Source organism: Xenopus laevis, chromosome 1L (assembly GCF_017654675.1).
Source record: "Xenopus laevis strain J_2021 chromosome 1L, Xenopus_laevis_v10.1, whole genome shotgun sequence".
Lineage (NCBI taxonomy): Eukaryota > Metazoa > Chordata > Amphibia > Anura > Pipidae > Xenopus > Xenopus laevis.
In genome coordinates this window covers 222,689,750-222,704,040 of record NC_054371.1, presented here as the reverse complement: position 1 = coordinate 222,704,040, position 14,291 = coordinate 222,689,750, and the positions used below count along the sequence as shown (strand labels likewise).

The 14,291-nt window shown below is 39.4% G+C and overlaps 1 protein-coding gene across 1 annotated transcript in view; it reads right to left on the bottom strand.

Annotated features, from left to right (window-relative positions):
- Nucleotides 1–14,291, bottom strand: part of me2.L (malic enzyme 2, NAD(+)-dependent, mitochondrial L homeolog) — a 47,630-nt gene that overhangs the window by 15,291 nt on the left and 18,048 nt on the right. The window contains exons 3-10 of the mRNA XM_018266931.2: nucleotides 13,743–13,876; nucleotides 13,066–13,215; nucleotides 12,855–12,930; nucleotides 11,614–11,775; nucleotides 8,962–9,065; nucleotides 6,741–6,850; nucleotides 4,177–4,274; nucleotides 3,259–3,372 (exon numbers count right to left, since the gene is read on the bottom strand). Of these exons, the coding sequence (XP_018122420.1) occupies nucleotides 3,259–3,372; nucleotides 4,177–4,274; nucleotides 6,741–6,850; nucleotides 8,962–9,065; nucleotides 11,614–11,775; nucleotides 12,855–12,930; nucleotides 13,066–13,215; nucleotides 13,743–13,876 (948 nt within the window). The remainder of the gene's footprint in view (nucleotides 1–3,258; nucleotides 3,373–4,176; nucleotides 4,275–6,740; nucleotides 6,851–8,961; nucleotides 9,066–11,613; nucleotides 11,776–12,854; nucleotides 12,931–13,065; nucleotides 13,216–13,742; nucleotides 13,877–14,291) is intronic.

The following is a 14,291-nucleotide window of genomic DNA, read 5'->3' as shown; positions in this document are numbered from 1 at the left end:
CAATGAGGCAATATATAATTGCCAGGGACTTGCAAAAAACATTTCCAAATACTGAAACCTTGCTACGTATGTTTTTATGCATGTCTGTAACCAATGCCAGTGGAGAAAGATCATTTTCCTGTTTGAAAAGGATAAAAAATGAAAGAAGAACTACCATGGGCCAAGAAGGGTTATCAGCCCTTTCTTTGCTAGCTGTGGAATCCGCTTTAGTCAGACAACTTGACTTTTGATGACATTGTGGATTCTTTTGCTAAGCAAAAAGTACGTAAAGTTAATTTGTAATTGTTAGCTGCTCAGCAAACAGTACAAGGCTTGGTACACAAGTCATGAAATCCCTTCACCAGCTTCTTTATTTCTAAATGTTGAAATTCTAATTCATTGTCTCATATGGCTGCAAAATATTTCTAAAACCCTACTCACCTGATATGGCTGCAAAAAAATGTACCCTAGTCTACTCATCTGGCTGTAAGAATTATTTTAAATCATTAAAAGCTACATCATAATTTGTTATTATATTGGGGAGACTTACCCTGTTTTAAAATGTGTGTGAATATTGTTTTACAAATCTAGTTCAAAATATGTATTTGTATGTAAAACAATCATATACTGATATTACAAGTTATATGACTAAAGAACTAAGGAAAATAAATAATGATGAATAGACCATGCTCTTTTTTGAACAACCAGTTCATGAAAAGAAATCTGTCTGCAAAACAATTCTAATATTCTCGTCTTCTCATCTGACTGAAAAGAACTTTCATTTGAAGCAACGTAGAGGGTTCTTCACAGTCAGGACAGTGAGGTTGTGGAATGCACTGCCGGGTGATGTTGTGATGGCTGATTCAGTTAATGCCTTTAAGAATGGCTTGGATGATTTTTTGGACAGACATAATATTAAAGGCTATTGTGATACTAAACTCTATAGTTAATATAGGTATGGGTATATAGAATTTTAATTAAAAGTAGGGAGGGGTGTGTGTAGGGATGCTGGGTTTTCATTTGGAGGGGTTGAACTTGATGGACTTTGTCTTTTTTCAACCCAATTTAACTATGTAACTATGTAACTATGTAACTATGTGACTGCAAAACAATTCTAATATTCTCGTCTTCTCATCTGACTGCAAAACAATTCTAATATTCTCATCTTTTCATCTGGCTGCAAAAGACTTCTAATACTAATACTCTAGTCTTCCCAATTAGCTGCAACATTTCTAATAGTCTAGTTGTCTCATCTGGCTGCAGATTAATTTTTATGCAAATTTGGAACAAGTCTTTAATGCAACTGATTCCCAATTCCTGACATAATTCTTAGAGTTCATTAATCTAAGTGCACAAAGTCTAATTCTAATACCCTAATCTTTTCATCTCGCTACAAAAGAAATATTTTACCCTAGTCTTCTCACCTGACTGCAAAACCATGCTCTTCTTTGAACAACTAGCTCATGAAAAGAAATCTGCTTGGATTGTCAGTGTTGTAAAGTTCCTTAGGCTACCATTCAGGGGAACTGATAAGCTATTTGGATCACCACAGAATGGGAGATTTCAGTGAGTACCAGAGCTTCATGCTAAAAATGATCCATTTCTTGAGCAGCATATAAAAGACGTATGGTGAGTAAGACTGAGGGGTAAGCAACTACGTCATCTTCCATAGTAGAGGAGTTCATAGAGCTAATGAAAATGATTCTAAAACTCTAATCATCTCATCTGGCTGCAAAATAATTCTTATACTCAAGTCTTCTCATCTGACTGCAAAAGAAGTCTAATACTCTAGTCTTCTTATCTGGCTGCAGAAAAATTCTAATACCCTAGTGTCTCATCTAGCTGCAAAACAATTCTAATATTCTACTCTTCTCATCCGACTGCAGAATAATTCTAATATCCTAGTCTCATCTGACTGCAAAACAATTCTAATATCCTAATCTTCTCATCTAGCTACAAAAGAATTATTTTACCCTAGTCTTCTCATCTGGCTGCAAAACAATTCTAATATTCTCATCTCTTCATCTGGCTGCAAAACACTTCTAATACTAATACTCTAGTCTTCCCAATTAGCTGCAACATTTCTAATAGTCTAGTTGTCTCATCTGGCTGCAGATTAATTTTTATGCAAATGTGGAACAAGTCTTTAATGCAACTGATTCCCAATTCCTGACATAATTCTTGTTAGAATTCATTAATCTAAGTTCACAAAGTCATTAAAAGCTAACTAATAATTTATTATTGGTTATTATATTTGGGAAGCTTACCCTGTTTTACAATGTTTCTTATTATCTGTGGCTCAAGTGTTTTTGTAACTGTGGCTATATTTTCATCATATTGCTGCTATTTCTGCAATAATAATGGCAGTATTTCATATTTATTTTATGGGCATACTTTTTGTGTTCAGTACTGGACATGCTGCTTTTTGTTAGCTAATTAAATTTATAAATTAACCCTTGGTCTGACTTTGAGTATGAAGAAGTAAATGCTGTGTAGGTTTGTCTATTACAACCTTATTATTTTATTTGAGTAGCACTCTATTAAAGAATAGGAATGGATAAACAACAATCAATTGATGTCTTTTCTGAAGAAATAGGTTAATGCAGAGTGTATTCTTAAGACAATGAACAGAAGGAATACCTTCTGTCAGATTGCCAACAGTGTTACTACTGAACTTTTAAAAGAACTGTCATAATAAAGGTGCGCTAGTATAGCAGTGCTTCTTTTGTAACTGTAACTTTAGGTGGTTCGAGATGGGGGGGCCCCAGAAGCACTACCTTGCCTAGGGCCCTGTTTAGTCTTAATCCGGCTCTGGCTTTATGGCAGCTGAGATTCTAGCTATCTGTATAACAGAACATTCTGTCCTAGCGGCACAGATCCCATTCTAAAGCAGGCCTGGTCAAACCAGTGTTGTGAGGGCTGAATGTGGCACAAAAACCTCAGGTCTTCTCATATTTTCAGTTAAATATGGCTCCCAACCTTTTGCACTGGTCTGTGTCATATATTTTCTGGCTTTACTATGTTTTGTCAATCCCTGTTTGTAGTTTTTGCAATTTTACCAAATGTACATAAAAAAAGTAATTAATAAACATAAGTCTTTATTGCTCTGAACTAAGGCGCAAATATATTTGTTTACCCCTCAGTATTTCATCTACAGGCAGCATATACAGACCCTCGCTGGGATTTAGTTTAGCCACGTTTGAGTTCTAAACATTACTGTTAAATACCTACAGAGTATATATTTACATGAAATTACATTTTATTACCTCTGAGTATTACCTGAATGAGCAAGCCGAATTTGTCAAACATCCATATCCTTTCCCGAGCTGCTTCAGCAGAAATCCCATTCTCCATCATAGACATTACAATCAGATTGGCAATGCCAAGTGCAGCCTGGCACAGGGAAGAAATAGATCACTTTAGGGACTATGATGGTAACTAATGTCACAGTGTCCTGCATGATAATATTATGTGACAAATAATAATAATAATAATAAAATGAAAAATTGTCTAAGAAAATCAACATCATACTAAAATATAATTTAATGGTGAATAAACCCTTTAAAAGGTTTTTTTACATTGGTTTTCAATTTTTATTATTTGTGGTTTTTGAGTTATTTAGCTTTTTATTCAGTCTCCAGTTTGCAAATGTAGCAGTCTGGTTGCTAGGGTCTAAATTACCACAGCAACCATGCACTGATTTGAATTAGAGACTGGAATATGAATAGGCAGCGTTGGACTGGGCCGGTGGGACACCGGAAAAAAACCCGGTGGGCCCTGCCGGGCCAGATCCGCTACACAGAGCCAGCTCTCCGGACCTCCCTCCCCCCCCATAAAGAAGACATGAAGCAGGTGGTGGGGGGGTGGGGGGGGGCCCTGCAGCTGGGGAGAGGGGCCCTGATGTGGCAGCCCTGACCCCCCCCAGTCCGACCTTGTGGATAGGAGAGGCCTGAATAGAAAGAAAAGGTATAGCCTTACAGAGCATTTGTTTTTGTTTTTTTTAGAGCATTTGAAAGCTGGAAAGAGTAAAAAGAAGAAGCCAAATAACTCAAAAAGTTACTTAGAATTAGCTGTTCTAGAACATAATAAAAGTTAACTTAAAGGTGAACCATCCTTTTAATGCAGAGGAACACATACTCCGGAACAGTTTTATTGTAGTTATAATATGCTTATTAATGTATTAATGTATTTTCATACCTCTCCAGCTCCCAAGAAAAGGATTCTGTGTTCTGTAATGGGTTTCCCTATGGCCTTTTGAGCGGCTAGCATCCCAGCCAGGGCTACGGAGGCGGTGCCTGCAGAGAGAGGAACTGAATTAGGTTACCCTGGAAGAATTAGGCCACTCCCCTTCAGAGCTAGAGACAATGTAACTGCGGATATTCATCCTGTGTGTTCAATGCTGTTCCAGAGATTTTGCTTCCCATTTCCATGCATTTAAAGAAGCTACAGAAGCAGTTTATTGCCAATAGATTAGCCACAATAGTGCAAGCTATAAGACTATATTTATTCTGCAGAATGCTTTACCGTACCTGAGTAACAGCTCTAGAATCTCTCTCTGTTAGTTTAGGATAGCAGATGCCATATTAGCTTGGTGTGACATCACTTCCTGCCTGAGTCACTCCCTGCTCACTCATAGCTCTGGGCTCAGATTACAGCAGAGAAGGTGGGGGGCGGAAGAGGAACAAACTGAGCATGCTCAAGCCCTAGCCCTGGAGGTTTAAGCTGAAGGCAGGAAGTCTAATACAGAAGCCCATGAGTACACAATAGAAGGATGAAATGTGGTGTTTCTTTTGACAGAGGAGCAGCATTACTTTGAGGGTTTACTGGTGTATTTATATAGACCTTTCTGATAAAGCTTACTTAATTTTAGCCTTTCCTTCTCCTTTAACAGCTCTGCGGAAGTGTGACATAATGCCTGAAATCATGCTCTATTGATTTACAGAAACTGGCAGTCGGTCAGACCCATGGGATCAGGCAATTGTCGCTTAGACAAAGCACTTGGAGTGTTCCAATAATAACACAGGACTATAGAAATGGAATGGTGATATAAATGCCTAAAAGCACGCTAGAAACGGACAATGTGGCCAAGTATTGTCAATACAAGTAATGAGTAGCAATAAATGTTTTATAATACACGAGCCATGAATATCCTGTAAATGATATCCTTATAAACAGTGCTTAGTGATGTCATTGGTTATAATCAGAGCTTAGTGATGTCATTTCTGTCCCATGACTCAGCGAAACTTGTGTATTATAATAAATACACTATCTCCTGTTGCAAAATATGACGATATAAGAAGTCACCTCGGAGTTCCATGACCTTCAGCTTAGTGTTTTTATATGGTCATGAAACGCCTCGGTAACTTATAATACCCTTATAATTTAAAAGAGGGGGTACTTTATTCACTATATTATTCTTATGGCACACAGTCATGAATGCTTTGGTTCTTTCAGGGTAAACTGGGCTGATCCCGCGGGCACATAACTTCAGAAAGATACCTGGTAACAATGTGTGTCATGGACAAGTTTTTTTGCAAATGATTCTTTTAATCACCATAGTTATTCCAGGCGGGAACGCTGCAGTCACAGGGAGATGTGTGCCATGAACCTTAAAGGGGTGGTTCACCTTTGAGTTAACTTTTAGTATGTTATAGAATGGCTAAATCTAAGCTACTTTTCAATTAGCCTTCACTTTTTATTTTTTATAGTTTTTGAATTATTTGCCTTCTTCTTCTGACCCTTTACAGTTTTCAAATGGGGGTCACCGAACCCACGTAAAAACAAATGCTCTGCAAGGCTACACATGTATTGTTATTGCTACTTTTTATTACAGATCTTTCCATTCAGACCCCTCCTATTTATATTCCAGTCTCTTATTCAAATCAATGCATGGTTGCTAGGGGAATTTGGACCCTAGCAACCAGATTGCTGAAATTGCGAACTGGAGAGCTGCTGATTAAAAAGTGAAATAACTTGAAAACCACGAATAATAAAAAATGAAAACCGATTGCAAATTGTCTCAGAATATCACTCTCTACATCATACTAAAAGTTAATTTGAAGGTGCACAACCCCTTTAAAGCGATACTTACTTCATAGGAAAAATGTTTTCTTAAAAACACATCAGTTAATAGTGCTGCTCCGGCAGAATTCTGCACTGAAATCCGTTTCTCAAAAGAGCAAACTAATTTTTTTATATTTAATTTTGAAATCTGACATGGGGCTAGACATATTCAGTTTCCCAGCTGCTCCTAGTTATGTGACTTGTGCTCTAATAAACTTCAGTCACTCTTTACTGCAAGTTGGAGTGATATCACCCCCTCCCTTCCCCCCCAGCAGCCCAAGAACAGAACACATAATAACAGCTGCCTGGTAGATCTAAGAACAGTACTCAATAGTAAAATCCAGGTCCCACTGCAACACATTCAGTTACATTGAGTAAGAGTAACAATAGCATGTCAGAAAGCAGTTCCATAGTGCAGCACTGACTCTTTCTGAAAGCACATGACCAGGCAAAGTTAGATGGTGCCTATACACCAATATTACAACTAAAAAAATATATATTTACTAACTGATGCATTTAAAAAAAACTAAAAAAAAACCCACATTTTCCCATGGCAGTATCCCTTTAAAGGGACATCATCACAGTTGCTTCAAATTCCTTTGTGTAAAGAAGCAAAGCAGGCACATTAAGCACATATAGACCAGATGTGCAGCAGTTCATTGATACTGTATAGGATGAGGCAGGAACAGTCAACACACCCTGTATGTCATCATTGAAGGTACAGTATTTTTCTCTGTATTTTCTTAGGAACCGGAAGGCATTGTGGTTTCCAAAATCTTCAAACTGGATTAGTGTGTTCTGGCCATACCTAGAAAGTGAAGTCAGAATGGAGTCAGAATTACACACAAGGGAGCAAAGCTGTACTCTGGATTATATGGATTAACATGAGAACAAAGAAGCCCTCAAACCAGCAGCTGCAAATTACAGGATTTAAAACAAAGACACTGGGAATGCAGGTTTTTATTTAGGGTCTGGGCACACACGCTCAGATTCGGGGAGATTAGTCTCCCGTCTACAAATCTCTTCTTCAGGGCGACTAATCTCCCTGAATTTACTCCCGCCGGCTAGAATGTAAAGCTCCGGCAGGTGCCATCCTGCTGGCCATTTACATTCTAGCCGGAGGGATGAAGTTCAGGGAGATTAGTGGCCCAGAGGAAGAGGAGATTTGTCGACGGGCGACTAATCTCTCTGAATCTGAGCGTGTACCCTGACCCTTAGGGCAGGACTCCACGAACGATTCCGCCGCGATCCATCAAACTGCGCAAAAGCGCAGACGTCATGTCGGATGCAACAGAAATAAGGTAAGTAATGCTATTGTCGGATCGTGTCGCATTATTGATGCAACGCAACACGACTGTCGGATGCAGACGCAGCGCGGTCTTTTTTTTCTCTTCCACATATTTAAATATATGGGTCTCCAAACCCTATACCCCAGTCACTATAACTTGGTCATTATCAAGTGTGTGGACTATCCTTATTTGCACAGATAATATAACTGAAAGAGTTGCTTTCATGTATTCTCTCCATAGTGACATCCACCCAGTGGCCTTTGAGCTTTGTAAAACTCCCAGCATCCCCTTATTAGACTGTAGGGTTATAATTACAATAAGCCAAGGGAAATGGTCCAATGGTCCAGGCATGCGAACAGTCAGAAAAGACTACCAATGAAATGATATGCGCATTGCTTTAAAGGGGTGGTTCACCTTTAAGTTAACTTTTAGTATGTCATTTTTAAAATTATTTGCCTCTTTTTGACTGTTTCCAGCTTTCAAATGGGGTCACTGGCCCCATTTAAAAAACAAATGCTCTGTAAGGCTACAAATGTATTGTTATTGCTGCTTCTTATTACTCATCTTTCTGTTCTGGCCTCTCCTATTCATATTCCAGTCCCTTATTCAAATCAGTGCATGGTTGCTAGGGGAATTTGGACCACAGCAACCAGATTGCTGAAACTGCAAACTAGAGAGCTGCTGAATGAAAAGCGAAATAACCCAAAAACAACAAATAATAAAAAATGAAAACCAATTGCATGTGGTCTCAGAATATCACTCTCTGTGTCATACTAAAAATTAACTCAAAGGTGAACAAGCCCTTTAACTGCAGCAATCACCTAAGGTCTCTTATAGCCCATATATAATAAACCATTAAAGGACAAGGAAAGTTAAACATAAGAAAATGTTGTACATTATGGTGTGTGCTTCTGTACCAGCCCAAGGCAACCACAGCCCTTTAGCAGTAAAGATCTGTGTCTCCAAAGATGCCCCAGTAGCTCCCCATCTTCTTTTCTGCTGATTCACTGCACATGCTCTGTGCTGCTGTCACTTACTGAGCTTAGGGACCCACTCACAATATACAGTACACATAGAATAGAAATGTCACAATATAAGGCTGATTAGTAATTAATACACATAATTACTACATGGCAGCACAGAAACCAGTGCAATTAGCATCAGAATTTAATAATCAGCAAACCTGTAGCATCAGCTTATATTACAGCCAGGGAAGCTCATTTTCTGCTGGATAATTAGTGACGAGCCCTAAGCTTAGCTTCTCAACAGCCAATCAGAGCCCACTGAGCATGTGAGTGTCACAGACACTTTCCAAGATGGTGACCCCCTGTGACAAGTTTGAAGTCCTGGATCATTGCTGCTATTGACAAGCTGAAACTTTAGCCTTGTGCAATAAGTTCAGTATATAAAATATGGCATTTGTAGCCCTATTCATTTTTAGGGTTTAGTTCTCCTTTAAATAGTGCATGCTCTACCAAGTGCAGTTCAGTAAGAGATGATAATGTTATTGTAGCCCTTCTAAATATAATTAGCCGTCAATTAGTCACTACAGGACAATAAAAAGTCCATCTATAATGCTCCTGCATTAATACATACTCCCTATAGCCTGTGGGTAAGAGGTTTCTCATACCTGTCTGTAACTGCATCCATGAATTCATCAATCAGATCATCATACAACTGTGTGCGATCCCTCTTCTGGTACAGCCCCATATAGAATGGATCCTTCAGCAAAGTCTACAGGAAAGGCACACATCAGATTTAGGGTGACCATATGTAGACTATATAAAATGATATAGGGTTCTGCATAGTGATGCACCTGACCCTAATCCATCCCCCAAGATAACACACACACACCCAACCAGCCGTGCGCTTGCATTTATATACCTGCGCCTGCCCCGCAGTGACATACGGAAGGGGGTGGGGCACGCCGGCGCACGAGTATATAAAAAGGAGCTTGTCTAGAGTAAGTGGGGCCTGCCCAACCCTGGTCTTAGGGGCAGCCTGCACATCTCTAGTTCTTCTTAACCAAGGTTGCCATTTTGCCTTCGAACATGGATATTTAAGATTGTCACTTTGTGTGGCAGACATAGTAGTAGGGATGCACCGAATCCACTATTTGGGATTCGGCCGAATCCTCGAATCCTTTGTGAAAGATTCAGCCGAATACTGAACCAAAACCAAATCTGCAAATTTGGGGCAGGAAAGGAAAAAGTGTGAACATTTTTTTCACTTCTTTGTTCTGTGATGAGTCACGTGATCTACATCCTGGACCCTAATTTACATATGCAAATTAGGATTCGGCCGAATCCTTGTCTCTGGCCGAACCCGACAGAAAAAGGACTAATCCTGGCCGAATCCTGGATTCGGTGCATCGCTGCATAGTAGTGTTGTTAGTGGTGTACTGCAGGGGTCTGCCCTTGGACTTTTGCTTTTCAACTTGTTTACTAATGACCTTGTAAGTTCTGTCTCTATTGCCGCCGATGATACAAAATTTTGCAGAACTATAGGTTCCATGCAGGACGAGTGATTTGACTAAATAGCAAAACTGGAGAATGAGGTTCAATGTTGATAAATGCACTTTGGCCGAAATAATATAAATGCAAGTAATACACTAAATGGCAGTGTTTTCGGAGTTTCCTTAAATGAGAAGGATCCGGGGATTTTTGTGGATAACACACCGCATAACTCTAGGCACTGTCACTTAGTGGCTACAAAAGCAAATAAAATACATTTTCGATAAGAGGCCATTAACTCAAGGGATGGACTTTGGTCTTCTTCAACCCAGATTAGCTGTGTAACTATGGTAATATTGAAAATCTGACAATTTCCCCTCCAAAAATGTATCGTTCATTGTGTGCGAATTGGTAACTGCCCTCCCTATTATAATCAATTGTGTACATTTCCGATGTTAATGATTTGTTGAGGTGTTCAAGGTCAGCGCTGTCGCTAAAAGCAAATGCCTCCATCAACCTAAGCAGTGTGATGCTACTACTGTAATATACTGTATAGAAATGTAACCACAGAAAGCTAACATCATTATACTTTACTACATCATTTAGGCTAGAAAATACAGGAAATCCCTTCTTTTTTTTTTTACATTTCTTTGCATCCCCACAGCCAAGGAAATGAATAATGGACAACCAGCAATATGATGGGGCATGGGAAATATTTTTAGCGTGAAATAAGGAGGAAATTAAAGAACTTTTGTTGATGGCATATGAGGAATTTAAGAACTGAAATATGTAAATATGAACCTTTGCACAGAAATGAGTGCCAGGCACCTGAAAGCTAGATTTTGAAATGAGTAATTTGCATGTAGTTTAAAGGGGAACTATGGCGAAAATTAAATTGAATATAAGCTTCATCATACTGAAATAAGAAACTTTCTAAATACAATCAATTAAATGTTCTGGACTGTTTCTGAAATAATCAAGTTTATCTTCACTATTCCTCTCTCAGCATCTGTTTCTCTTCATGCAGCAGTTGGGTGTCAGATATTCATTGACAGTTAGATCCAATATATCTTATAGGGGGGTTCCTTTCCTAGCAGATGAATTAGAGCTCACTCAACTGATACCAGTACAAACAGAATCTAACAAAATAAATGCCTTTTGCACAAATTCTGCATGTAGAGAGACATGATGTCTGGTGAGTTTAATAGAGTGAGCTCTAATACATCTTCTAGGCAAAAGGAACCCCCCCTATAAGATAGATCAGATCTAAGTATCAATGATTATCTGACACCCAACTGCTGCATGAAGACAGAATGAGGAGAAACAGATACTGAGAGAGGGATAGTGAAGATAAACTTGATTATTTCAGAAACTATTAGGGATGCACAGAATCCACTATTTGAGATTCGGCGAATCCCCGAATCCTAAATTGCATATGCAAATTAGGGTCAGGAAAGGAAAAAGTGGAAAAAAAATCTTCTTTTGTGATGAAAAAGCACGTGATTTCCCTACCTGCCACTAATTTACATTAGGGATGCACAGAATCCACTATATGGGATTCGGCCGAATACTGAACTGAGGCCGGGAAAGGAAAAAGTGTGAACATTTTTTTCACTTCTTTGTTTTGTGATGAAAGTCACGTGATTTCCCTCCCTGGCACTAATTTACATATGCAAATTTGGATTTGGCTTGGCCAGATACAAGGATTCGGATCCTGCTGAAAAAGGCCGAATCCAGAACCGAATCCTGGATTCGGTGCATCCCTAGAAACTATGCACATTTTCACGATAGTTTCCCTTTAAAATCAAGCAAAGAAAGAAACAACTCACTGGGTTATCAGTACCAACATCGATGACCACTGGAAGGCACTTCTCAGGCCGAATGCCAGCACAGGCAGTGTACAGACACAGCTTGCCAACTGGGATGCCCATTCCATAAACACCAAGGTCTCCGAGACCCAGAATCCTCTCACCGTCTGTGACCACAACTGCCTGCAAGAGAAAGAAGCAGAACTCAGCTATAAGGATATTGATCCTCCTACCATTAACCATGAGTATTCAGGCTGCTGCCTTGTTCTATACCAGTGATCCCCAACCAGTGGTTCATGAGCAACATGTTACTCCCCAACCTTGGATGTTGCTCCCAGTGGCATCAAAGCAGGGGCTTATGATTAAATTCCAGGCTTGGAGGCAAGTTTTTGGTCTATAAAAACCAGATGTACTGCCAAACACAACCTCCTGTAGGCTGTCAGTTCACATAGGGGCTACCAACAGCCAATCACAGCCCTTATTTTGTGCCACCCATGAACATTTTTTATCCTTGTGTTGCTCCCCAACTCTTTTTACATCTGAATGTGGCTAGTGGGAAAAAAAGGTTGTGGACACATGATCTACACTACAGTATAAGCTATGACTGCTCTGAACCAATTAGGTAATAAGAAAGCATGTTAAAGGAGAACTAAACCCTAAAAATGAATATCGCTAAAAATGCCATCTTTTATAAACTGAATTTATTGCACGAGGCTAAAGTTTGAGCTTGTCAATAGCAGCAATGATCCACGACTTCAAACTTGTCACAGAGGGTCACCATCTTGGAAAGTGTCTGTGACACTCACATGCTCAGTGGGCTCTGATTGGCTGTTGAGAAGCTAAGCTTAGGGCTCGTCACTAATTATCCAGCAGAAAATGAGCTTCCCTGGCTGTAATATAAGCTGATGCTACAGGTTTGCTGATTATTAAATTCTGATGCTAATTACACTGGTTTCTGTGCTGCCATGTAGTAATTATCTGTATTAATTACTAATCAGCCTTATATTGTGACATTTCTATTCTATATGTACTGTATATTGTGAGTGGCTCCCTAAGCTCAGTGAGTGACAGGAGCACAGAGCATGTGCAGTGAATCAGCAGAAAAGAAGATGGGGAGCTACTGGGGCATCTTTGGAGACACAAATCTTTACTGCTAAAGGGCTGTGGTTGCCTTGGGCTGGTACAGAAGCCTAAAACATAATGTGCAACATTTCTACCTACTTCTTTAGTTAAGCATTAAGGAATGTTTGCACCTAATTTACCTTCACATCTGTTTCTGGCCAATGATCCAATATCGATCGTATGTGTCCCCTGTCTAAAATGGAAATGTACAGACCCCTGGAAGATCACAAAAAAAAAAAAAACACTCAATAGGGAGAATTAAAAGACTGCATTAAAAGAAGTGGTTATTGTCCAATCTAAATAGTCCAATCTAAATCATTCCAATGCTTTTACCATGGTTCTTTGACTTACTTAGGTCTCCTGAATATATGGCCATACTGGGAGCAGGCCAGGCCTACTGTGGGTGTGTAGACAATAGGCATGAGGTGCTCAATATCATCCAGCAGGACTCTGTAGAAAAGCTTCTCATTCCTCTCCTGAATTCCCATTACGTAGATGTACCTGCCGCAACAAACACACAAGTACAACAGATAAACGCATCACGTAAACACGACTGAAATTATATTTGGTTTCTCCAGCAGGTAAAAAAAATGGTAGTTGATAAGCAAATCCATATCTGTTGCAGTCTTGAAAAACAGGAAGCTGCTCCTGGCAACCTACTGTAAAGCACTGCAGGAATCTCCTCTAAACAATAGCTGTGCAACATTTCTCTATACTTTTAAACAAGAAGCAGTGACAGGGGGTGTAGAGCACAGACTACCCCTCCAGACTATCATCCAGAATGCTGGAGACCTGGGGTTTCCAGAAAAAGGGATTTTCTGTCATTCGGATCTCCATATCACAAATCTGCTATAAATCATTGAAACGTTAAATAAACCCAATAGGCGGGTTTTGCTTCCAATATGGATTCATGCAGCTTTGTTACAATCAAGTTCAAGGAGATCTTCCTATAATTCAGAGCCTTCTGGATAATGGGCTTGCAGAGAAGGGATCCCATACCCATTATCATGCAGGTCACAAAAACTTACTTTTGCAGGGGGTCGTCCATTCTGCTCAGGTTCCGGTGAAATCGGGCAGCCTGGATGTCTTGAGACTCTATTTTGGGAGGCAGGAGGCCTTGCAGGCCAAGCATTTGCCTTTCTTGCAGGATAAATGCCATTCCCTGAATACAGGAAAAACAGTTGATTTCACTGAATTATATTGATTCATAACATTAGAACTTGTAACCAGTGAAAAGAGAGCTATCATAAGCGGAGTATGTAAATATTTATTACAAAATTAATGTTTATATCTAAGTTTTTAAAGGGCATGTAAAGGCAAAAAAATAAAATCCCATTTTTACTTTCTTCATGAAAAAGAAACTTATCTCCAATAACAATAAACTTAAATTAAAAAATGTGTACCGTTTTTATAAGAAACCCGACTGTATGCAGTGAAATTCTCCCTTCATTTACTGCTGTGGATAGGAATTGTCAGACGGTCCCTAACTGCTCTGCAGGGAAACAATCATACTTATGTACAGCAGGGGGAGCCCCCGCCTTACTTCCCAGCCATGCAGAACTCAAGCAGCTTTGTTT